Source organism: Chiloscyllium plagiosum, unplaced genomic scaffold, assembly GCF_037043375.1.
Source record: "Chiloscyllium plagiosum isolate Xiang-an unplaced genomic scaffold, Cpla_swu_hap1 HiC_scaffold_30, whole genome shotgun sequence".
NCBI lineage: Eukaryota > Metazoa > Chordata > Chondrichthyes > Orectolobiformes > Hemiscylliidae > Chiloscyllium > Chiloscyllium plagiosum.
In genome coordinates, this window is record NW_028270168.1 from 13287298 (window position 1) to 13314109 (window position 26812).

The 26812-nt window shown below is 41.2% G+C and overlaps 1 protein-coding gene across 1 annotated transcript in view; it reads left to right on the top strand.

The window, feature by feature from the left end:
• Positions 1-230: 230 nt before the first annotated feature.
• The window catches only part of zmpste24 (zinc metallopeptidase, STE24 homolog), a 39649-nt gene continuing 13067 nt past the window's right edge, over positions 231-26812 (top strand). Inside the window, exons 1-8 of the mRNA XM_043717383.2 lie at positions 231-704; positions 5971-6117; positions 8367-8453; positions 12520-12636; positions 18877-19029; positions 19405-19546; positions 24536-24729; positions 26121-26225. Of these exons, the coding sequence (XP_043573318.1) occupies positions 597-704; positions 5971-6117; positions 8367-8453; positions 12520-12636; positions 18877-19029; positions 19405-19546; positions 24536-24729; positions 26121-26225 (1053 nt within the window). The 5' untranslated portion in view covers positions 231-596. The remainder of the gene's footprint in view (positions 705-5970; positions 6118-8366; positions 8454-12519; positions 12637-18876; positions 19030-19404; positions 19547-24535; positions 24730-26120; positions 26226-26812) is intronic.

Sequence of the window (26812 nt, forward strand, 5' to 3'; positions counted from 1 at the left end):
AAGGTTATGGGTGGACTGGCCGACTCCTGCTTATGTATTTTTTGAAGATCACTCTTGGGATGTGCATGTGAATGCTTGGCCAGCATTTATTGTCATCACGAGTTGCCCTTGACGAGGTGGTGGTTAGCTACCTCCTTAACCTGTTGCAATCTGTATTGGACATTCGGGTTAAGTTTGTCTTTTTTCCTCTGATTCAGATTTCTAAATGTCCCACTCTGAAAAAGATGGCACTTTTATTTGTTTAGTTTGATGAATATCATTCAACTCCAAAGATCCCTTTCGTACGTTGGAACAAAGTTTACTAGCGCACCAACTTCCTGTCCACCCGGATCTATTTAAGTGTAACCCAGCCGGCGGCAAGAGCTCGATGAGTTGACTGAGGTGTACAGACCGAGGAAAAAAAAATAAAATTCAATTAACTAAAGAGGGGGTTAAATAGTGAGTGAAGAAAATAGTGTGAAAGAGAAAGAAAAGCCCTTTCTGAAAAAAAAAACTCTTATTTTCTCTAGCGACAGTCGAGATCTTGTCAAAAGAAGATTTAAATAAAAGTGAATAGTTTTTCGGTGCCAGTGACAGTCGAAAGTGGCCGGGGAATTATGATTCACGTTATTGCAGAGATAAGCACCGAAAATCAAATCTTTTACTCGGTGCTACTCTTTTCATGGACCGTGTATCTATGGGAGGCCTATCTGGCTCACAGACAGGTGAGTGGGTGTCTCCATCAAACACCTTCCCCCAGGTATGGTGGTCGGGATGGAGGGGTGGGGGAAGAAAGAAGCAAACACCAAAATACCCAAAATCCCCCGTTTGGAGAATCTGAGCATTTTGTTACCACGCCCTGTTTGGTGGAGAAAGAAATCGCACCCCTCGCTGAGACAATGTATCCGACAATCTTGATACAATGTAACAATGTATGGAGGCGTTCGATACATTGTAACGGTGCAGCAATCTAATAGGAAGCTTTGAATATCATCTCACTAAATCAGCTTTGATGCTCCATTGTAGCTTTTGATTTAACGTGTAAAGACTTGGTTACAATGTTTTTTAAATTAATAGCTGAAGTTGAAACTAAAATCCTCCCCTCCCCTCTCAGCTTTAGGCTTGGTTGACGGTTTTTGAATGAGTTGGACAATGCGACAGTGGGGCTAATGCCCCTCTCTGTCGCACGCATAATTCCTCTCTGCGCAGTTAAATTTTATATACGATGGCTTGAAATGATATAAATTTTGTTTTCCACTGACAAATCAAACATTCATTGGTCCAGTTGTAAAATATTTGAAGGGTGGGAAACGATCGGGAATCGGTTGGGGTAAAGTCATTAAGGTACAGGAGGAATGCATTTGGCCATCGAGTCCGTTCCAGCTCCCCCTGGAGTATTCCAATGAGCCCCATTCCCTTGCTCCTCCGCTGGTAGTCCCTTAGATTTATTTCCTTCAGGTGTCAGTTCAATTTCCTTTTGAAATCATTGATTGTCCATGCTTCCGTCACATTGGTGGACAGAAAATTCCAGGACATTACCACTTCCTCCGTGGGAAAAGTTCTTTCCCATGCCCTTCCAGTCTATAGCCCTAAACCTGTAAAATCATCACCTTTCGTGAACAGCTGCAAATGACTAAAATTGTAACCTTGCGTTAATGTGTTACAAGTTTGGGATAATCACTTTGAGTAATAGAGATGCACAGCCTGGAAACTGACCCCTCGGTCCAATTTGTTTATGCTGAATTATCCTGAATTAATCTAGTCTCATTTGTCAGTATTTGAACCATATCCCTCTAAACCTTTCCTATTCATATACCCTGAATAAACCCTTTGACAAAGGGTCAGTTAGACTCAAAGCATCAGCTCTTTTCTCTCCTTACAGATGCTGCCAGACTTGCTGAGATTTTCCAGCATTTTCTCTTTTTTGGTTTCTATACATATGCCCATCCAGATGCCTTTTTAATATTGTAATTGTACCAGCCTCCACCAAATCCTCTGACAGCTCATTCCATACATGCACCAACCTCTGCATGAAAAAGTTGCCCCTCAGGTCCCTTTTAAATCTTTCCTCCCACCTTCAGGTTTGGACTCCCTACCTTGGCAGGAAAGATGTGGACAATTCATCCTATCCATGCCCCTTATAATTTTATAAACCTCTATAAGGTCACCCCTCAGTCTCTGATGTTCCAGGGAAAATAGCCCCAACCTATTTAGCCTCTCCCCATAGCTTAGAACCTCCAAACCAGACAGCATCCTTATAAATATTTTCTGAACCCTTTCAAGTTTCTCAACATCCTTCCTATAGCAGGGAGACCAAAACTGAATGCAATTTTCCAAGAGTGGCCTAACCAACACCTTGTACAGCTACAATATGACCTCCCATCTCCTACACTCACACTGAACAATAAAGGCAAGTGTACCAAATGCTGCCTTCACTATCCTGTCTACCTGCGACTCCACTTTTAGGGAGCTATGAACCTGCACGCCAAGGTCTCTTTGTTTGGCAACACAACCCAGGACCTTACCATTAAGTGTTTATGTCCTGTCCTGATTTGCCCTACCAAAATGCAGCACTTCACATTTATTTAAATTAAACTCCATTTGACAATCCTTGGCCCATTGTACTCTGAGGTAATCTTCTTCATTGTCCACTACACCACCAATTTTGGTGTCATTTGCAAACATCACTAACCATACCTCCTATGTTCACATCCAAATCATTGATATAAATAATCAAAAAGTGGACCCACATCGAACCTTGCAGCACACTGCTGGTCAAAAGCCTCTACTCTCTGTCTACTACCTTTGAGCCATTTAAAAAATTCATTCATGGGACAATGGTGTTTCTGGCTTGGCAGCATTTGTTGTCCATCTGTAATTGCCCAAGGGCAGTTAAGAGTCAACCGCATTGCTATGGATCTGTAGTCACGTGTAGGCCAGATCAGGCAAGGATAGGAGTTTCCTTCCCTTAAAGGACATTAGTGAACCAGATGGGTTTTTTTCTGACAATTAACAATGGATTCCTAGTCATTGTCAGACTCTTCATTCCAGATTTTTTAAAATATTGAATTGAAATTTTACCATCTGGTCTGACAGGATTCGAACCCAGGTATCCAGAACATTATCTGGATTAACTGTCCAGTGATAATATCACAAGGCCATTACCTCTCCCCTTTCTAGCCAAATGGCTAGTTCTCCCTGTTTCATGTAATCTAACCTTACTAATAAGTCTACCATGTGGTACCTTGTCAAACATGTGACGATATTATGGTTGATTATGATACTTGGGAGTTTTTCACTCTGGTGCCAGATGCACATGCATATGATTTGGAAAGTTGTGTTGAGTATTGAAAAGAAACACTTTCTTAAAACAATGCTGTTATACCTGACATGTATCCTTGCTTCAGGGTTGTGTAATAACATCTGTGAACAGGTTGATTAGAAAATGTACAAGCTTGAACCAGTTAGTGTTAGCAAATTGATTGTGTTGAGAGACTGGCAATGCTTTGTTTTGGTTTTAAAAAAAAGACAGGACAGTAATTCCTGGATTGATCTGAATTAGATCATGTCTTTGAACTAGGGAGGTCAGGTAGAGCTTTCATTGCACACAGGTACTTCTGCTGAAGAGTGGAAATATTTGGCAAGGATCACTTCCGTAAATTATTTTCCACAGTTAAAGTTCATGATTCACACTCTGCCTAGTCTTTCAGATTTTTTAAAAGATGTGAGACTTTGACAGTTTGATGATCACAAAGTTTTTTTGTGAAAGAATTATATTTAAAGGAGTATCTTAAAGGAGGAAATTAAACTAGGGGAAGAGTATACAGGCATTTCCAGAGCTTGGCAACTGGAGGTTGGGCAGTTATGATCAGGGGAGCTGAAGAGCCCAGAATTAGAGGAACACTGAGATCCGAGGGTTTTGGAATAAAGGAGGCTTGAAGGTGATACAGAGATAGAAAGGGGTGACGTCATGGACGAATGTGAAAACAAAGATGTGAATTTTAAAATCAAGAGTTTGTTTATCAAGAGCTATTTACAAATGGTATCCATATGAGTTCCAACACTCATCTCAGAATCCTGTGTCACCGAAGTTGCAAAAAGACTAAACTTCAGACTGTTGCCCGGGAAAGGGATTGTAGACTGGACTGGGGGCACCAAAGGCTCTTCAGTCTTTCCAATATTTAATTGGAAGTAATCCCTGCTCATCCAGTACTGGATGTCTGTTATGCAGTCTGACAGTTTAGCAACAGTGAAGGAGTTGAGAAAGGTGGTTGTGATGTGGAGCTGGGTGTCATCAACATGCATGTGGAAAAAAAAACTGTATTTGGACGACATGGCTGAAGGGCAGTGTGTAGATGAGAAATAGGAAGTGGCCAAGGATAGTTTTTTGGACACTAGAACCAAGGACTTGGAGCAGGGAGAGAAGCTAATTCCAGTGATTCTCCAGCTGTGATTAGATAAGTAAGAATGGAAATTGTCTTTTTGTAAAATTATAATCCTATAAACTAGACAGTAAATGCAAAAAGGATGTTCCCAATAAACAGGGAGTCCAGAACCAGGCTTCAGAATCTAAGGGTGTGGGATAAGTCATTGAAGACTGAGATGAAGAGCAAGAGTTGTGAGCTTGCAGAATTCTCTGCCACAGAAAGCTGTTGAAGCCAAAACATTGAATGCTTTCAAGAAAGCACTAGATATAGTTCGTAAGTGTGAAGGGATCAAAGGGTACATGGTACTGAGATTGATGATCAGCCTCAATCATATTGAATGGCATTGCAGGTATGAAGGGCTGAATGGCCTGCTCCTCCTATTTTCTATCTTTTCTATCAGTTCTTTTAAGACTGAGATAGATGGATGTCTGGAATCTCAGACATCGAGGGATAAGGGGAACGGTGAGAAAGTGGAGCTGAGATTAGATTCCCAGATTGGATTAGATTTCCCACAGTGTGGAAACAGGCCCTTCAGCCCAACAAGTCCACACCAACCCTCTGAAGAGCAACCCACCCAGATCCATTCCCCTACATTTACCCCTGCACCTAACAGTACGAGCAGTTTAGCATGGCCAGTTCACCTAACCAGCACATCTTTGAACTGTGGGAGGAAACTGGTGGAAACCCACGCAGACACAAGGAGAATGTGCAAACTCCACATAGACAGTTGCCCGAGGCAGGAATTGAACCCAGGTCCCTGGTGCTGTGAGGCAGCAGTGCTAACCACCTGTGACTATAAGAGCTGAATGGTCCTCTCCACTCCTATTCCTTTCATTCGTGTGTAAAAATCAGAAGCAGAACTGATGCCTGCAAGTGAGATCTCCCCTCCCCATCCCACCCCAAACAAAAGGAGAGTGAGCTACTTATCATCCACCGTCAATTGCCATTGATCGTAATATGGGTTGGATTTTGGCACCAAGTCTCCATAAATGAATTGTTACATTTTCTTATAGCCTCTGATTGGCTATTGTAAAATTTCTAATTGATTGAACAAGTCTTCTAACTTCTGCCATTGGACGAAAATTAGTATTTTATTTCAGGATTTCCTATTGTAAAATGGGGAAAAAAGTGTAAAGCAGCTCATGTATTTAGCTTGATTACCACCCCCCACCCACGCCTTATAATGTTCAGTGAATTAATGCACTGTTTATCATTGCACCTAAGTCATAAAGGACCAGAGGTACTCCAGAATTGGTGGACTGTGCTGATCTTGACCAAGGTACTACACAGATAGCTGCTGGAGGGAGAAGGCGGAAGCAGTAGTCGGAATTTCTGGTTTGGGTAACTATGAAGAGATCCCTGCTGAAACGTGAGTTAGACTTGGTGTCTCTGTGGTTGATGAGACTGCTCGCACTCTATTCAGGCTTGTAAACAACCACTTTACTAAAAGGCATGGGAGGCAGGAATCAGAGAGAAAATGACAGTGTATTGGAGAGTAAATGGGGATATAATACATTTCTACTGCAGACATGATGCATGAACTGTCTCTTTCACCTTTTTTTAGCGCAAGACATACAGAGACACCACATTGGTGCCTGAAGAATTGGGAAAGATCATGGATTCTGAAACATTTGAGAAATCGCGTCTGTACCAGCTGGATAAAAGTACTTTTGGATTCTGGTCTGGGCTTTATTCTGAGACTGAGGGGACAGTGAGTAGTGCTGTGTATGATATATTTGTACATAGAAGTTTGATTGTCTAATTCCAAATATATGATTAAATGTGTATTTCTTATGAAGTCTTAATTTTCTGTCAGTTATCTTGTACTTTTTAACTTCAGTGTTGTATTAGCTTTCTTGCATTTTTCTACATTATCATGGTAATATTTCATTAGGAATTTGGTTTTGCATTTTTCTTGATTTTATTAAAGTTTTCTTGCAATGTTTCACGAGTGCTGTATCCTAACCTCAGGAAATAGGAAAGGCGGGGAAAGTTAATGTCTTCCAAAAATCTGAAATGATGTACCCATGTGCCTTCAAATATTTATATGTTGTGGTGCAGCTGTCAATTGCTTGGTAAAACAGCATGGTGTTTCACATCTATCCTAAAAGTCCTTCCTTCTTCTGTTTTTGTCCTTCCATTAGGAGTTGAATTTGAAGTGAAATGCAGGTAGAACAAGATTGTGTGTGTGTATGTGTATGTACTATGTGGATTGGAGTTGCAGGGATGCATTTGTTCAACTGTCAGTAAGCGTAATGCTCCTGATGGCTCACGGTGGGAGAGTGACTGGACTGTAAGGAGGTCAGGAACAGAGTGGTCCTAGTGGAACTTAAACTGAATATCAGTGAGCAGATTATTGCTGATCTAGTGCCATTTGATAGCACTGTCAATGATATCTTCCAACACTTTTCTGATGAGCAAAGGTAGACTGACAGAGCAGTAATTGCTTGGATTGGATTTTGTAGACAGGACATACCCAATCAGTTTTCCACATTGTTAGCGGTGCTGGAACAGCTTGGCTAGGGGCACAGCTAATTCTGGAGCACAGCTCTTCGGTAATGTTACTGGAATGTTGTCAAGGCCTTTGCTGTATTCATTGATTCTCAGGCCTCTGAATGAAGCTGGAATGGGCAATTTCTTTGGCATATCTAGCTGAAGATGTTTTAACCCTATCTGTTGTAATGATATACGGAACGCCCCCATTGTTGGGAATGGGAATATTTCTGGAGCATCCACCACCTGTTAGTTGTTTTCGACTACTGCCTTTCATGATTGAATGTGGCTAACAAGCTGTGCTACAGGAAATAAATGTGAGATCATAATCCAGTACAATGCATATGTGTGTGCTAGAAACTATGTAGATAAATATTCAGACCTTGTTTTATGTGGGCATATATTGCACCTTATTAAGAAAAAGGGTCATGAGACAGCCAAAGCTGCTATATCCCCATAGTGACATCCTTACCAATCAGAATATACATGCCTGGCCTGAGAATTAAGATTAACAGTTAACTATTCTTGCTGCATTGCTATGTTGATGATGGCCTAACCAACCAACATCTCTCATGCTATATTATGATGTGGAGGTGCTGGTGTTGGACTGGGGTGGACAAGGTTGAAAATCACACAACACCAGGTTATAGTCCAACAGGTTTGTTTGGAAGCACTAGATTTCGGAGTGGTGCTCCTTCATCAGGTAGAGGATCATAAGACACAGACTTTATAGCAAAAGATTACAGTGTCATGCAACTGAAATGCTATATTGAACAAACCTAGATTGCTGTTAAGTCTTTCATCTTTTAGAATGGGTTGCAGGTTTTTGTTCATTAATATGTAAATCTCAGAACTTAATGAACTGAATGAAACCTGTTGGACTATAATCTGGTATTGTGTGACTTTTAGCAATATGAAGACGTGGTGTCTCTTTTTCTCGAGTCTGTTTCTTCTGACCTAGTACTGATGAGTGAAGATGAAAAGTCTCGACTTCTAGCAGCTTTTTAGCAATGTTTAATACTGAAGGTTGATACCATGTTTAGTGTGGACAAGCTATAAGTGACAGGTCGGAAACAATTAAACTTATACCATAATCCGGTGGATTTCAGATATTTCCCCTCTCGCTGCTTTTCTCTTTTTCCATTCCCCCCCTCCAAAAGATTTGTCTGCAGTTCCCCCCTTTCATGGTTGGATAGCCTGGTGATCTCAGTGCTTTGATTGAAGAATGGTTACCCTTTTGAGAGTGAGATTTCAGAACCGATTTTGTAAACAGTCAAAGAGAAAATGTGAACCCCAAAGCAAAGTGTGAAGTGTTGAAGGCACAATTCTCATCTGGTTTAATATTGGGTGATTTTGGGTACAACTGTGGCCCATTTGTTACAAGTAAAGGTTTAGTACCAAATCATCACTGGTTTAAAAAGCTATCATTGTAACATGATTCGTGTAATTGTACTTCTCTCTTTGCAGCTTATCCTCTTGCTTGGTGGAATTCCTTTTCTATGGAATGTATCCGGACATGTCATTGGACGTTTTGGTCTAGGACCTGAGTATGAAGTAAGCACTCTGTAACTTAGAATATCAGATTTTCAATATTGAATGATTTTGGTGATTCTTCCTGGCAGTACCATAGAACACATCCTTCAGTTTGGCTTATATCTAGCTTCCATAATGTGGTTTGAATCTCGTCTGTATTTTCCTCTGTCTGGGGTGAGGGGGAGGCGGGCATCATATACAGATAGCTCGCAACAATCATTTAATTACTTTCAGGACTGTGATCCTAATTTTCCTTACCAGAAAAAAAAGCAAAAATTAGCCTTGTTCCATTAGTCAGGTTGTTTTGTGAAGTTATTTTGGGTTATATTTTTCAATCATAGCTTCCCTATAGCGTGGAAGCAGGCTGTTTGCCCCTTCAAGTCCACCCCACCCCACCAAAGAGCACCCCCACCCCCTGTCCTGTCCCTTTAACCCTGCATTTTACATGACCAACCCACCTAGCCTGCATATCCCTGAACACTATGGGCATTATAGCACGACCAGTAAGAACATAAGAACTAAGAGCAGGAGTAGGCAGTTCAGCCCTTCGAGTCTGCTCTGTCCCTCAAAAAGATCATGGCTGATCTTTTCTTGGACTCTGCTCCACTTACCCACATTTTCACCATATCCCTTAATTCCTTTATTTTTCAAAAATGTATTTACCTTAGCTTTAAAAGCGATTACTGAAGTAGCATCAACTACTTCCCTGGGCAAGGAATTCCATAGATTAATAACCCTCTGGGTGAAGAAGCTTCTTCTCAGTTCAGTTCTAAACCTGCCTCCTCTAATCTTGAGGCCACCCTCTTGTCCTAGTCTCATCGGCCAATGGAAACATCCTATCTATTTCTATTTTATCCATTCCCTTCATAATTTTATATGCTTCTATAAGACTCCCCCCTCGTTCTTCTGAATTCCAATGAATATGATCCAAATCTACTCAGCTTCTCCTCACAAGCCAACCCCCTCAACTCTGGGATCAACCTAGTGAACCTCCTCTGCACTCCCTCCAGTGCCAGTGCATCCTTTCTCAAGTAAGGAGACCAAAACTGCATGCAGTACACTAGGAGTGGCCTCACCAGCACCTTGTACAGCTGCAACGTAACCTCTCTGCTTTTAAACTTAACATCTTTAGCAACGAAGGACAAAATTCCATTTGCCTTCCTAATTACTTATTGTACCTGCAGACCAACCTTCTGCGACTCATGCACAAGGACACCCAGGTCCCTCTGCATAGCAGCATGCTGCAACATTTTACCATTCAAATAATAATCTATTTTATTGTTGGTCCTACCAAAATGTATGACTTCACATTTACTAACATTGTATTCCATCTGCCAGACCTTTGCCCACTCATTCAATGTATCTATGATCCTCTGCAAAGTTTCACAGTCCTCTGCACACTTTGCTCTGCCACTCATCTTACTGTCATCAGCAAATTTTGACACCATGGATGTGGTCCTCAATTCCTAATCATTTATATAAATCTTAAATAATTTTGGTCCCAACACCGATCCCTGAGGCACACCACTAGTTACTGATTGCCAGCCAGAATAGCACTCATTTATCCCTACTCTTTGCATCCTGTTAGTCAACCAATCCTCTATCCTTGCTCATATTGTACCCCCAACACCATGCATCTGTATCTTATGCAGCAACCTCTTGTGTGGCATTATGTTAAAGACCTTTTGGAATTCTAGATACACCACATCCACTGAGTCCCTGTTGTCCACCTTGCTTGAAATATCTACATAGAATTCCAAAGGGAAGCATGACCTGCCCTTCATGAACCCGTGCTGCGTCTGTACATTGGGACAATTTCTTTCATGATGCCCTGCTATTTCTTCCTTGATAATAGTCTTAAGTATCTTCCCCACTGCAGAGGTTAAGCTCACTGATCTATAATTCCCCATCTTTTGTCTAGTTCCTTTTTTAAACAGTGGCGTAACATTTGCTATTTTCCAATCTGCTGGGACTGCCCCTTAACTTGCACATCTTTGTACTGTGGGAGGAAACCACAGCAGACAGGGAGAATATGCAAACTCCACACAGTCAGCCAAGGGTGGAATCAAAGCCAGGTGCTGGGTGCTGAGAGGCAGCAGTGCTAACTGCTGACCCACTGTCATGACCTTTCTTTCTCCCTCACTCCTTTCCTAGTCTAAATCTCTCCATTATCTTGCTTTACATGGAAGAAATGACCATTGAGCTGGTCAAATTTTTCAGTTTTAACTAACCCGGCCTCAGCATGGAAGGTGAGATCAGTCTAACTGGTAGCTTTGAGTGAGGAGGTGTGGTGGACAGGGGGTTAATTGAAGTGTAAAACATAATTGCTAGAACTTGCAATGACTCTGTTTTTCCTATAAGGTTAATTGAAGAATTTAGAATTTCTTAACATTTAGCCTCGGCTTCTTTGCCAAACCATAATTTTTAAGTGCAGTTATTTTAACCCAGCAAAGCTATAATTTTAACATTGTTATTTTATTCAGAAGTTTGGTACAACTTTAGTTCCAATCCTTTTTTTTAACGCTCGAGCTAGACCAACTGTCACCATTCATCCTTACCCTGCCTGAGGCCTCAAAAGTAAAATGATTCTTGCCTGAATACCATATTAGCTAAAACCAATCAAGGACAGTCACGCTTGATTAGTGCCATCCAAATGAAGATCGTGCAGAGATGAAAGAGGCACTCATTGAGAAAGGGAAGAGGAAGAGGGAAAATAAAACTAATCTTTGGTCAAGAGGCAGCGCTCTCACCTTTTGACTCAAAGTTGATTTGAGCCGTGTTGCTGAAACATCAGTGTATTAGCATCCTGGGTTGATAACTCAGTGCAGTGCTTGTGCAAGTGCTGCATTTCAGGGGAGGCAATGGCTTTGTGGTATTATCACTGGGCAATTAATCCAGAGACCCCGGTAATGTCCGAGGGACCTGGGTTCAAATCCTGCCATGGTAAATGGTGGAATTTGAATTCAGTGTGGGGAAGAAAATCTGGAATTAAGTCTGATTATAGTCTTCAGGGAAGGAAACTGCCATCCTTACCTGGTCTGGCCCATATGTGACTCCAAACCCACAGCAAAGTGGTGGACTCTTAAATTGCCCTTAGAGCAATAAATGCTGGTCGAGCCAGCAATGTCCACTTCCCATGAATGAATAAAAAAAATTATTGCAAGTACCATATATTGCATGAGATTAACTGAGCCCTGTGGGCGGCACGGTGGCACAGTGGTTAGCACTGCTGCCTCACAGCGCCAGAGACCTGGGTTCAATTCCCGCCTCAGTCAACTGACTGTGTGGAGTTTGCACATTCTCCCCATGTCTGCGTGGGTTTCCTCTGGATGCTCCGGTTTCCTCCCACAGTCCAAAACAAAGTTAGGTGAATTGGCCACGCTAAATTGCCCGTAGTGTTAGGTGAAGGTGTAAATGTGGGGGAATGAGTCTGGGTGGGTTGCACTTCAGCGGGTCGGTGTGGACTTGTTGGACCGAAGAGCCTATTTCCACACTGGAAGTAATCTAATCTATCTGCCCCCTCAGATGGATGTAAAAATAACTGACAGTATATAACAAGACAAACAATTATATTCTGTGTCCTGGGGAACACTAACTATAACCAGTTATCATGTTTTCATGGTCTCATTTTAAGTCTACACCTCAGCAAGTTCCAAAACATTTTAGCTGAAGGGAGCAGGAAAATGTCAAAAGAATAAAGTACATTTGAAGATGGCCTATTGTTTGTACCAAACAGTGAAAATGTTTGGATGGAGGACCTACAGAAAACATTAAAATGGCTGTCTGCGTCCTTTCTTCACTCCATGCATGTACCTGCTTTTCAAACAAATCGGACATCTATGCACTTTCAGGGAGTAACTTGTAGTTTCAATTCATTACCACTTACAATGAATCTACAATTCTGAATTCTCACTTGCAAAGCTTCATATTGGAAGATATGGATGTGATTTCATTATTTTTGAAGTTATGTACAAATTGTAGAGTATTTCATATGAGGAATCCGTCTTTTCAGAATTGTCTTTGTGGTGCAGCTTGTGCTTTTATTTTAAGGAAACTTTTCCTTCATATTTTTGTTTTCTTTGAACAGATAACTCAGTCCTTGGTATTCCTATTTCTCGCAACATTATTCAGTGCAGTCACAGGTCTCCCTTGGAGCATCTACAACACCTTTATCATTGAAGAGAAGCATGGTTTCAATCAGCAGGTCTGTGGATTCCAGAATTTCTTTAAGTGAAAAAATTAATTCTTGGAACAGACTACAAATGGCTTGTGAATTATAGTTTGTTAATATATCAAACATTAACATTTTTAAAGTTAAATAGGATGGACACTCTGTTCCACTGCTCTCGGAAAAGGAGGCCAAAATATGATCAATATTGTTAAAAACAAAAAGAAAATAACTAACCACAAGTTATAAGTTTTTAAACTTCAATATTTCCTTGAGTTTGATTTCATTCTTGAAAATAGTACATACACAACCAGAGTGAGCCTTTATCTGCTGGCTATCAGGACATGTAGCAAGAATTAATGTCTGAATAACATCCCTTGTCACTGTGCTGCAATATTTCTCATGCTGATCGTCAGCAAGCCATTATAGTGAAATTCACTGTCAAGACTATAAACTGCCAAACAAATTAACTGAATAAAATAGGATAATGAAGAAGGCTTTTGGTATGCTTTCCTTTATTGGTCAGAGTATTGAGTACAGGAGTTAGGAGGTCATGTTGCAGCTGTACAGGACATTGGTTAGGCCACTGTTGGAATATTGCATGCAATTCTGGTCTCCTTCCTATCGGAAAGATGTTGTGAAACTTGAAAGGGTTCAGAAAAGATTTACAAGGATGTTGCCAGGATTGGAGGATCTGAGCTACAGGGAGAGGCTGAACATGTTGGGGCTGTTTTCCCTGGAGCATCGGAGGCTGAGGGGTGACCTTATAGAGGTTTACAAAATTATGAGGGGCATGGATAGGATAAATAGGCAAAGTCTTTTCCCTGGGGTCGGGGAGTCCAGAACTAGAGGGCATAGGTTTAGGGTGAGAGGGGAAAGATATAAAAGAGACCTGAGGGTGGTACGTGTATGGAATGAGCTGCCAGAGGATGTGGTGGAGGCTGGCACAATTGCAACATTTAAGAGGCATTTGGATGGGTATATGAATAGGAAGGGTTTGGAAGGATTTGGGCCGGTTGTTAGCAGGTGGAACTAGGTTGGGTTGGGATATCTGGTCGGCATGGACGGGTTGGATCGAAGGCTCTGTTTCCATGCTGTACATCTCTATGACTCTAATAAACAGATAAATAATCTGGTCTTACTAAATATTATTCAAACTTCATCATGCTAGTATGAAAAACAGCCAAGGTGCCTCAGCGACACTAACCCCAAGTATGTAACTAACCTGTGAAAGAAATAATCCTTTGCTTCGCTGTCATTATTGAATCTTCAAGCTCCAAGTTGGCTTTGCTGTTGGTTCAGCGCAGCTTAAGAATATAGCTTCAAATATTTCCGAAGATATCCTTGTATGCCAGACAGTAGCAATTGTTTAAATGTTAGCAGTTTGGAGAATTCAAAACAATGTTTGCTGACTGCAAATCTGCTGTCAAATATAAAAGGTATGGTGAACAATATCTGGTGATATTTATAATTCAATGGAATGATTTGACTTGATTTGACTCCTCCCTTTAAGACAGATTTGATATGTTCCAAACACTTGAGATTCTATTTCATAGTCACTGAATGGACACTAATTAATCTGTATTGGCAAGCACATTGCAGCGTTTCATTGTTTTTGGCATGATACGCAAAGCTGTAATGTATATGCCCTGAGGCTTACAGAGACAGTTAACAGTAAGCAATATTAACTGTGTTTGGTGTAGTCAGTCAAAAAGATAATGTATTTATATGGGGGGAAACAAGCAACTTGCATTTATATTGTGCCTTTAACATGGTGAAGTGTCCAATGGAACTTTAAAGGAGTATTGTCAAACCAAATGTAACTGTTTATGCCTTGTAAACTATTAGGGCTAGGGCAACAAAAGCTTGACAGAGAGGTAGGTTTAAAGAGTATCTTAAAGAAGGGAGAGATAGAAGGAGAGAGATTTAGGGAATTCCTTAAAAACTAAAGAACTGTAGATGCTGGAAATCAGAAACAAAAACAGAAATTGCTAAAAACTCAGCAAGTCTGGCATCATCTGTGAAAAGAAAACAAACTTAACGTTTTGGTCCAGTGACCCTTCAGAACCAATTCTGGCTAGAAAGGGTTGCTATATTTGCTGAAGATGAGGATGGAAGAGTAAGTAATAGATGGAGATAAAGTCCAGAGGGACAATGGAATGGGTAAAGGTCAGCCTGGGAAAATCAAAAGCTGCTAATGGGACTGTTCGTGACCGACAGTGGTTGGTTGTGGTAGCAACCCATGTGATAACAAATTCTGGATTAGTGGTGCTGGAAGAGCACAGCAGTTCAGGCAGCATCCAAGGAGCTTCGAAATCGACGTTTCGGGCAAAAGCCCTTCATCAGGAATAAAGGCAGTGAGCCTGGAGCGTGGAGAGATCTCCACGCTCCAGGCTCACTGCCTTTATTCCTGATGAAGGGCTTTTGCCCGAAACGTTGATTTCGAAGCTCCTTGGATGCTGCCTGAACTGCTGTGCTCTTCCAGCACCACTAATCCAGAATCTGGTTTCCAGCATCTGCAGTCATTGTTTTTACCACGTGATAACAAAGTCTGGTCTGGTGGGTCGGGTGGTGGGGTGATGGAGAGACACGGGGGAAAGTTATTGAACACTGTATTGAGTCCTGAAGGTTGTGGGGTCCCCAAGTGGAAAATGAAATATTCTTCCAGCTTGTGCTGAGCTTTGCTGGAGCACTGTAGCAAGCCTGAGACAGAGATTTTGGCTGGCATACTTGGTGGTGTGTTGAATAGGCAGGCAACAAGAATCTTGGTCACTTTTGCAGACAGAACATTGTAGTGTCCTTCTCATATCCCCCTCTTCGGCATATATACCAAACTTTTCTTAGCTGCAATCCGTTCTGACAAAGGGTCACTAGATCTGTTACATTAATAGTTTTCCCTCCACAGACGCTGCCAGACCTGCTGAGTTTTTCCAGCAATTTTTGTTTTTGTTTAGGAAATTCCTTGCTTGAGGCAAAAGTAGCTGATAGCTTCATATGCCACAGAATGAATAGAGTATATGTTATTGAGTTTGTAAATTGTGAAACTAAATCTGCAGTGTTCCAGTAACTGTTGTAATCAGGGCTTTTTTTTTTAAAAAAAGAGGAAGAGTTTGTACTTTCCTCTCCATTGCTTTTTCTCACAGACTGTGATCTTGTTGTGCATGCATCCTCATTCATTGCAGCCTCCCGGTACCCGAATGAAGTAGCTATTCCTTTGTTTAAAACTAAACCAGTGAGTGTCAGGCTATTTACATCAGGCACACTGATGTTGATCCTGGTTCTGTCTGGAAACGAAACCTCCCAACCCCTTTCAATGCCCTCCCTAGATCAGGGCCACTGCAGCTGATTGCATTGATTCCATTACTGCCCTGACTGATGGCCAACTCAGAACACACCAGGGATTGAACCAGGAACTCGCTTGCCTGGACAAAGCAAAATCCAGTGGTTGCTGAAAATTTACAATGAATTCTGGAAAAACTTAGCAAGTAAGGCAGCATTCATGGGAAGCAAAATATGGTTTGTGTTTGAGGTTTGTGACTTTTCATCGGACCTGGTCACCATGGTTTAGTATCATGCTGGAGGAGCCACTTATTCATTCAGCCTTTACTGGAATTTAATAAAAAATTTTCTTCCTCAAAATAGGTTAGAAATGTTTTGACTAACTTTTATTGAAGTTTCCTGATTTACTCTGTATTTCTGAATGAAATGCGGCATGGTGGCTTGGTAGTTAGCACTGCTGCCTCAGAGTGCCAGGGACCTGGGTTCGATTCCACCCTCTGCTGACTGTCTGTCTGTGTGAAGTTAAAAGTCACACAGCACCAGGTTGTAGTCCAAAAGGTTTATTTGGAAATACAAGCTTTGGTGTGAAGGAGCAGTGTTCCGAAAGCTAGTGCTTCCAAATAAATCTGTTGGACTATAACCTGGTGTTGTGTGATTTTTAACTTTGTACACCCCAGTCCAATACCAGCAGCTCCACATCATGTCTGTGTGAAGTTTGCACGTTCTCCCCTGTGTCTGCATCTGTTTTCTCCAGGTGCTCCGATTCCCTCCTCAGTCCAAAGAGGTGCAGGTTAGGTGGATTGGCCATGCTAAATTGTCCATAGTTGCTAGGAGTGTGTAGGACTTGAAAGGGTGCAAAAAAGATTTACAAGGATGTTGCCAGGGTTGGAGGATTTGAGCGACAGGGAGAGATTGAACAGGCTGGGACTGTTTTCCCTGGAGTGTCAGTGGCTGAGGGGTGACCTTATAGAGGTTTACAAAATCATTAGGGGCATGGATAGGATAAATAGACAAAGTCTTTTCCCTGGGGTGGGGGGGTCCAGAACTAGAGGGCATAGGTTTAGGGTGAGAGGGGAAAGATATAAAAGAGACCTAAGGGGCAACTTTTTCACACAGAGGGTGGTGTGTATATGGAATGAGCTGCCAGAAGAAGCAGTGGAGGCTGGTACAATTGCAACATTTAAAAGGCATCTGGATGGGTATATGAATAGGAAGGGTTTGGAGGGATATGGACCAGGGGCTGGCAGGTGGGATGAGACTGGTTTGGGATATCTGGTCGGCATGGATGAGTTGGACCGAACGGTCTGTTTCCATGTTCTACGTCTCTATGACTCTATTAGCCACGGGGAATGCAGAGGTACAGGGATGTTGGGCAGTGGTGGGGGCTGCTCTTTGGAGGGTCAGTGTGGACTTGATGGGCTAAATCGCCTGCTGACACACTATAAAGATCCTATAAAATATCTCTTTCTTCCTATGTGTACAGGACTAAGAGGTTGCATAAAAATAGCCTACCGTACCTCATTCAGTTATCTTCCTGGCTCCACAGTCCCTTCTGTGAGAAAACATTTGACTGGGATGAATTATGAGCAAACCTGCCAAATAGAGAGTAAAATGGAAATTACTGTTGTGTATGGAAATCTGATTCTGTCTCATGCTGGTTCTCGAGATTGGTCCAGATAACTCAGACACTTGCTTTGTAAACTTTACAGTCTCGCTGTCTAAAAATCGCAGATTGATTCTGACTCTTCAGCTAACCTGTATGTGCTAAGTACCGTAATGTAAATATGCTGGAGTGGCATCTAGGAAGACTGGTGACAGTCTGAAACAAAATTCGCTTGATCTTTTTAAAATTTAAAAAGCACCATCAACTTTTGGCTTCTGTTGGCTCTACAGAAATCACAAAAAGCAGATTTAAGTTCAGTTGCTATCATTTTTCACAAGTTATAAATTAACTTAATTTCAGTTAAGATAATTGCTTTATCTCATGCTTTAAACCAATTGCGTTACCTACACCTAGACAACCACCTGAAGAAGGAGCGGGACTCCAAAAGCTAGTGCTTCCAAATAAACCTGTTGGAACATAACCTGGTGTTGTGTGATTTTTAACTTTGTCCACCCCAGTCCAACACTGGCTCCTCCACATCATGGAGAATCTTAGGCTGTGGGCATTGGCACATACCATCCCTGAGGCTAATTGCTCCTTGTATCACCTCGTTGTGTTCTGTAACACTCCTTTATTTACAGCAATACATACTATGTTCTCAAATGCAACTCTCTCATGTAGAGTCTGAAACCTGTCTTTTTTTACATGCTTGTTGTAGACTGGTGTCTCCCCTCCATGATTTGCATGAATCTCATTCTCTCCCATTTTTGTCTTAAACTGGATTTTTGAGGGTAATTATTTGTAATACTTGGCCAGATTATCCTTCCAGAAGTTATGAAAATAATTGTGGCGCAAAAGGAGGCAATTCAGCCCATTGTGTCCACTCTTCTTGTTGAAGAATGGCCCAGCCTAAAACCACTTCTGCACCAGATCTGTAATCTTGCAGGTCATGGTATTTCAAGTAGAAGTATGTTTTATCTAAGAATGTTTTAAATGGGGTGGCAGTTCCTGTCTGGATCACCCTTTCAGGCTGTGAGTTCCATGTTCCCTACCACTCTTTCTGAGAGGAATTGTTTCCTCATCCCTCCTCTTAAGTTTTCTATCAATTGCCTTAAATCTGTGCCCACTGAATTTTGGCTGCTCTGTTAAGGTTGCCCTGATTGACTTTGTCCGGGACACTCATAATTTGTTCTTTTGAGGATTGAGTGAACACGTTATTGCAGCTGGTTAGTTTCTCCTTTAAACCTTTGTATACTTAATACATTGATAAATAATAAATGGGAAAACAGTTGTGTTGCCCAGTTGTGACAGTGAAATGTATGTTTTAATAGGCAATCAGTGCTCAGTGTGATATTGCCAGGTTGTAACAAATGCAGTGTCTTTCTTTTCTGCAGACTTTGGGATTCTTTTTTAAGGATGCCTTGAAGAAATTCGCAGTGACTCAGTGTATTTTGCTTCCCGTGACCTCTCTGCTTTTGTACATTATTAAAATTGGTGGTGATTATTTCTTCATTTACGCTTGGCTTTTCACATTGATTGTTTCTCTGGTGAGTACACAGCAACCCTCTTTATTTTTAATTCTGATTTTGCTCCGATTTCCAATTTGACTTCCCATTCCCTATTCTTTCCTTTGCTGAAGGTGGTAATTTTAGGATTTGAGAGAGTCAGGAGCTCTCCATAGAGAAGAGAGTTGAGAGGATATTTGATAAATGTGTTCAATATCAGTGGTCCAGACAGAACATTGGTGTCCAGCAAGGAATTAGAAGTTATTGGGATCAAATAGGTATGTGGGATCTGAAACTAACAGATCAGCATGGTGTTAATGAGTGGTGGGACAGACTTGAGCAGCTGATGGATTGATGACAAGGTTGTGAAATGTTAATGTGCTTCTAACATTTCTTCCCTATCCATTTTGTCTTTAGGTGTTGGTGACTATCTATGCTGATTATATCGCACCACTGTTTGACAAATTCACTCCACTTCCTGATGGAGAGTTGAGAGAGAGTATTGAGGAAATGGCCAAGAGTATCAGCTTTCCTTTAACCAAGGTTTATGTAGTAGAGGGTAAGGCACTTTGTTTAATGAGACAATACGTCTTTTCTGTAGCATTTTAATCAATGAAACTTGAAGACGCAATTATTTCACGTTTTCACTGAAAGTAGTCTGTTTAAAGAGAATACTATGCTGCTTAATGAAATCCTTCTTGTTAACTGAAGTGGAGTACTTGGCTCTTTTCTACTGTCTGCCTGAAAGCGCAGTTATATCCTGGTGAGCCTTTTCAAAAGCAAAATACTGAAGGCGTAAAATGAAACTGTAAAATGCTGACAGTGCTGAGAAAGTCAGGCAACACTTATGGAGAGATGAAAAACCAGAGTTCTTCAGGTGGTTAACTTTTCATCAGGCCGTTTAGAAAAGTTGTCATCAGCAACCTGAAATGTTAAACCTGTTTCTTTCTCCATTGGGAGCATTCTCACTTCCAAAGCACAAGGTAGCAGGTTTTAGCTTCCATTCGAGGACTTGAGCACATAATTAGAAGCTGACAGTCTAGTTATAATGCTGAGGGAGTGCTGCATTACTGTAGATGTCTTCTTTTTGGGTGACACATTCAACCAAGGGCTCAGCTGTCTGGTCAAGTGGCTGTAAAGGTCTGAAATTTATCCTACACGCAACAGAGAAACAAAACTAATTATTTGGTCATTATCACATCCCTGTTTGTGGAGGTTTGCTCTGAACTTGGCTGCCACATTTCCTGTCTTACATTCACAACTTCGTTGTTTGTAAAGCACTTTGAGAATTTTCGTGATTGTGTATAGTACTGTATAAATACAACTTTTGCTCCCTTCTTTATTCTGTTTAATCTGCTGAGTGTTCATTTTTATCTCAAATGAAAAAAAACTGGCTAAAGGCTTTTTGAAGTGGCCTGCTCCTGTGGCACTACAACCTCGCAATTCCTTTAATTATACTGCATCCGCTCAGGTGTAGTCATAGAGTCATAGAGATGTACAGCACGGAAATAGACCCTTTGGTCCAACCGAGCCATGTTGACCAGATATCCCAATTTAATCTAGTCCCATTTGCCAGCACTTGGCCCATATCCCTTTAAACCCCTATAATGCAAAATCTTCAGACTAGGGCACAGATTCAGCTGAGAAACAATTAGGAATCACACTATTTGAAATCTTATCAGGTTTCTTCAAACTGTTTTGCTAAAAGAAATATAGAGTGTACTGCATTCCAGTCTTGCTAACTGAGAGAGATAGTATGGCATTCTTGCAAACTTCTCTAGGAGCTGCCCATAGCTTCTAGCTTCTAGGTGTGTACTGGAAAAAAATCTTTACCTCAATGTTGGTTGATGTTGGCAGCACAGATCCATCAGGATTTTCCATGTTTGTTTGTTTGTTTGTTTGTTCAGCAGCTAAAGTAACAAAACTTCACCCTTGTCTGTCTTAAAAGTTTTGAAATCCATCTCCAAAGTCACTTTTTTTTTGTAAATAGCAGATAAGCCATATTCTCCTTTGATTTTTTGATTTTGCAATTCTAAGCAATCACTTGATTTATCCTTTGCAACCCAATCCAAATGTGTATTTTCTAGTTCATTATATTCCATATAGTAGGCTTATACACTGGCCATTTCCTACATTTCTTTGATTTTGTATCTGTGGAATTCTCTGACCACGGTTTGTGTAGGCCTCTGTTTCTTGAAGCTAGCCCTGCAGTGTGGTAGGAGATGTTTACAATGGCTCGAAATGGAACTGCTGTTCCTGAAAGACTTAGAAACCCAATGTGTGGTGTTCTTTCCCTAAAATTGTAATACATATATTATTTTCCTCTCCTCGATCCTTCATCCTGCAGTCACTCTGATATTATCCCTAGGTAGCCATACTTTACCAGTAGCCCAGTCTGAAATTGACCAAAAAGACATGATAGCTCAGTTTGTATGTTAATGGTATGGAGTATGGGTCAGTTTATTTGATCTCTCATGATATCAGTTTAGGAGGCCTTTTGGTATGCTTCTTTTCCCAATTGATCCTTTGTAAAGGACTGGCTCACATTTCTGCACCTGTGGCCTACAGAGTGTCTAATTTTAGTTTGTATATCATGGAACAGTGAAAATTCTGGTCTGTAAGCAGCACTGATAAATCACCACTGTGTTGAACAGCGAATGATATACAAGTACGTTAAATTCTGTCTTGAAACCCATAATTATTCACATTATCCAGCTTTCATCGATCTCCTTTTACTTTCTCAACAAATTTGATCAAGTTAGACAGATACAGCCTGCTTTCAAATCAATCCATGCTAGCTCCCTTTGTATAGCTCATACCTTTCCAATTGAGAGTTTGTTTCCTCTTAATGCTTTCCAATAACTTCCCCATCACCAATCACTGGTTGATTGACCTGTAGTTTCCTGATTTATTCTCATTCTTGAACAGCAGCAGAACATCAGCAACCTTCCAGTCCTCCTTACACTAGTAATCATTCACGATGAAGAAATAATGATCCAATGCATCTGCTATTTCTACGTTTGTTCCTTTCAGCAACTTGGAGTTCACTTCATTTGAACCAGCTCACTTACCAACTTTCAGTATTGTTATTATTTTTTAGTGGGATTCCTCTGTCTATTATCGTGTACAAGAGCATTCTTCTGTCCTTAGTATGAACTTCACATTATCCAATTGCTTTATGAAAGCAGGGGCAATATTTTGTATGTTTTTCATGTCCTCTCCCTCGATGAAAGGCTGTCCTTTGCTTTTTAAAAGGTCCATGTTTCTCCCTAGCTAACAGCTTACACTTTATATGTTTATTAAATGATACAGAGTTGAATCAAATATTGTCTGCCAATATTTTCTCGTGATCTCTCTCTGGTTTTTCTAGGAACTTGTGCAATTCCCTCTTGTAGCTGCCATAATCTTCCAGGTCATTGACTGAATCTGGGTTCTGTCAATTGTCATAAACATCCTTTTTCTGTTTTATTTCATCTTTGTCAACCTGGGTACATTAATGTTAGCGATACTCTGTACCGAAAAGGATATGTTTTGTATATAATTGCACTAACTTTTCCTTGGATGCCCTCATTGCTGCATTACTGCCTTACCCTGTAATTGTCCTTTCTGGGCTACGTGCGCAAGCACTTTGGGAAATAACTGAATTCAGTTCCTCTTCACTTGTGTTTTTGCTTGTTACATTGTTTTTAATTTTAAAGAGTTCCCAGTTTGACCTAAACCTTCAATTAACTTTCATTACCTTTGGCACGAGCAATATAGTGAATGTACTGTATATACTCAAGTAATAGTTGATCTCGTGTAAACGTTGACCCCCTATTTTTGTCCAAATAATCTGGAATTTTCCATATATTTTGTGTAAAAGTCAACCCTAGTTCTTCACAGATAACAGATCAATGTTTATGAGTCAGTGTGCTGGCTGTCACATCCCACTCCAGTGTTCCAGTCTGCCGTTTGTTCTGCTCTGCTTCCAGTCTGCTGGCTGTTTTGTTCCACTCTGGGTTTTCAGAATTACCATAATTCATTTTCTTTCCTTTATTTGTTTAGAGATCAATTGGGTTTCTGCTAATGATACGGTATGAATTTTGACAGGGACGAATTTCAGCCCCTCAAAAATAGTATGCATGTAATAGTCGACGCCATAAATTTAACCTTAAAAATTGTCAAAAAAAATTTGACTATTACTCGAGAATATACAGTACACTGTCCTTCATGACACTAAAGTCGGTGGAGTGGTGGACAATGTGGAAGAAGGTTGCAGGGGGACTTGGATAAACTGCAGAATTGGGCTGAGAGGTGACAAATGGACTTCAATGCAGCTAAGCGTGAGGTGATTCACTTTGGGAAGAATAACAGGAAGGCAGAATACTGGGTCAATGGAAAGATTCTTGGTAATGTGGATGTACAGAGGGATCTTGGTGTCAGTGTACGTAGCTCCCTGAAAGTTGCCACCCAGGTTGATAGTGCTGTTAAGAAGTGAGCGTGTGTTGCTGGAAAAATTCGGTTCCTGATAAAAGGCTGCAGCCTGAAACGTCAATTTTCCTGCTCCTCGGATGCTGCCTGACCTGCTTGCTTTTCCAGCAACACACACTCAACTCATCTGTAGACCTCACTATCTCTCAGTGCTGTTAAGAAGTCAAACGGTTTGTTAGGTTTTATTGGAAGAGGGATTGAGTTCCGGAGGCGTGATGTCATGCTGCAACTGTACAAAACTCTAGTGTGGCCTCACTTGGAATATTGTGTACAGTTCTGGTCGCCCCTATTACAGGAAGGATGTAGAAACATTGGAAAAGGTGTGGAGGAGATTTACCAGAATGTTGCCTGGTCTGGAGGGAAAACCTTATGAGGAAAGGTTGAGGGACTTGGGTCTGTTCTCATTGGAGAGAAGAACACTAAGAGGGGATTTAATAGAGATGTATAAGATGATCAGAGGATTAGATAGGGTTGACAGTGAGAGTCTTTTTCCTAGGATGATGACATTTTACACGAGATCAACTATTACTTGAGTATCTGCGGTGCATTCATAATATTGCTCGTGCCAAAGGTAATGAAAGTTAATTGAAAGTTTTAGGTCAAACTGGGAACTCTTTAAAATTAAAAACAATGTAACAAGCAAAAACACAGGTGAAGAGGAACTGAATTCAATTATTTCCCAAAGTGCTTGTATGATGGGGCATAACTGCAAATTGAGGGGTGATAGGCAGGTTCTTTACTCAGAGTGGTAAAGGTGTGGAATGTCCTGCCTGACAATGTAGTTAACTCAGCCACATTAGGGAGATTTAAACAACCTTTGGATGATGACGGGATAGGGTAGGGGGATGGGCTTAGATTAGTTCACAGGTCAGTGCAACATCGAGGGCCGAAGGGCCAGTTCTGCAGTGTACAGTTCTATGTGCATGTTGTGAACATTCCAAGGATACTGATCTGATTGGAAGTTTAGGGTGATTTTGACTACAGAGCCTCTCCAAAGTTTTGTGGAAAAATGAGGTGGATAAAACGTATGTTGCAATACTTTGTAATAAAATCTATAAATCTTTAATGTTTTAAATAGGATCAAAGAGGTCATCGCACAGCAATGCATATTTTTATGGGTTTTTTAAGAACAAGCGTATTGTTCTGTTTGATACGCTTCTTGAAGATCATTCCCCATTAAATAAAGGGACAACTGATGAGAACGTTGAAATACAGACAGCTGCAGGAGATGGGAGTGAAACTGAGAGCATTGAAACCAAAGTAAGACCAAAGGTAAGCCAGCAACTTCTATTCAACTTTCTTCTATTGGTTATTCTCGAGACAATGGGCGATGATTTGCTTTAGTTTAATTTGATATTGATGCCTGGCATGTGGGGGATCAGGTAGTGGAGAGAAGAGTGAAAGCGCCATCTCAAGGTAGTCATAAGTAATCAAAAACCTAGGCTGAAACTGTTGGCAGGGCACTGGAGAAAGTCGAATCATAGAATCAAAGAGGTGTACAGCATGGAAACAGACCCTTGGGTCCAACTTGTCCACGCCAATCAGCTATCCCAACCTGATCTCATCCCAATTGCCAGCACTTGTCCCATATCCCACTAAGCCCTTCCTATTCATATATCCATCCAGAGACCTTTTAAATTATGCAATTAATACCAGCCTCCACCACTTCCTCTGGCAGCTCGTTCCATACAAACACCACCCTCAGCTTGAAAACATTGCCCCTTAGATCCCTTTTATATCTTTCCCCTCTCACCCCTAAACATCTGCCCTCTAGTTCTGGATTCCCCCACCCCATTTATCCTATCCATACCCCGCATGATTTTATAAATCTCTGAGGTCACCCCTCTGACACTCCAGAGAAAACAGCCCGAGTAGGCAACATCCTTGTAAATCTTTTCTGAACTCTTTCGAGTTTCGCAACATCTTTCCAATCGGAAGGAGACCAGAATTGCACGCAGTATTCCAACAGTGGCCTAACCAATGTCCTGTACAGTCGCAACATGACCTCCCAATCCCTACACTCAATGCTCTGACCAATAAAGGAAAGCATACTGAACATCTTCACTAACCTATCTACCTGCGACTCCACTTTCAAGGAACTATGAACCTGCACTCCAAAATCATTTTGTTCAGCAACACTCCCTAGGACCTTACCATTAAGTATATACATCCTGCTAAGATTTGCTTTCCCAAAATGCAGCCCCTTGCATTTATCTAAATTAAACTCCATCTGCCACTTCTCAGCCCATTGGCCCATCTGGTCAAGATCCCATTGTAATCTGAGGTAATGTTCTTCGCTGTCCACTACACCTCCAATTTTGGTGTCATCTGCCAACTTACTAATTATACCTCTTATGTTCATATCCAAATCATTTATATAAATGATGAAAGGCAGTGGACCCAGCACCGATCCTTGTGGTACTCCACTGGTCACAGGCCTCCAGTCTGAAAAACAATCCTCCACCACCACCCTCTGTCTTCTAGCTTCGAGCCTGTTCTGTATCCAAATGGCCATACCCAACTGTCGGTCACTATCAAAACAGGCTATGACGTCTGAGATGTTGGCTCAAACACATGACTGATCTGTGAACTTCTCACCACAGTAGACTGGGACATTACTTTTAAAATAATTAAGTTTCATGTAAGGTATGCTTTCTTTCCAGAATAAGAAGCAGGGCTGCAATAACCAAGAGGTTCTAGCAGTACTTGGTCATGAGCTTGGGCATTGGAAATTGGGCCATACTGTGAAAAACATCATTATTAGTCAGGTAATGTGTGGTCCATTTTTATATTTGTGTGTCTGTCTGTCAGGTTGTCTGAAACACAGATTACAATTCATTGTTACCTGTAAAGAGATATTGTCTCCCCTTTCTGGAGACAGTGATTTGCTGCAATAAAATTGTTTTATTGTTGTTTCCCATGTAGGCATTCTTAAGATGGGAGTCTTGGTAGAATGGGTATTTCATAGTTGAGAGCTTTTCAAGCCAGTCCACTTCTCAGAGTCTGGGTTTCCATCTAACTGCGAGCTGTACTGGGCTGTCCAACTTTGCCGGCTGAAGTGGTTATAGCACTGCTGCCTCCCAGTGCCAGGGACCTGGGTTCGATTCCTGCCTCAGGCGACTGTCTGTGTGGAGTTTGCACATTCTCCCTGTGTCTGCGTAGCTTTCCTCCGGGTGCTCCGGTTTCCTCCCACAATCCAAAGATGTGCAGGTTAGGTGAATTGGCAATGCTAAATTGCCCATAGTGTAGGTGCATTAGTCAGCAGTAAATATAGGGTAGGAAATGGTCTGGATGGGTTACTCTTCGGAGGATTGGTGTGGACTTGTTGGGCTGAAGGGCTTTTTTCCCTACTGTA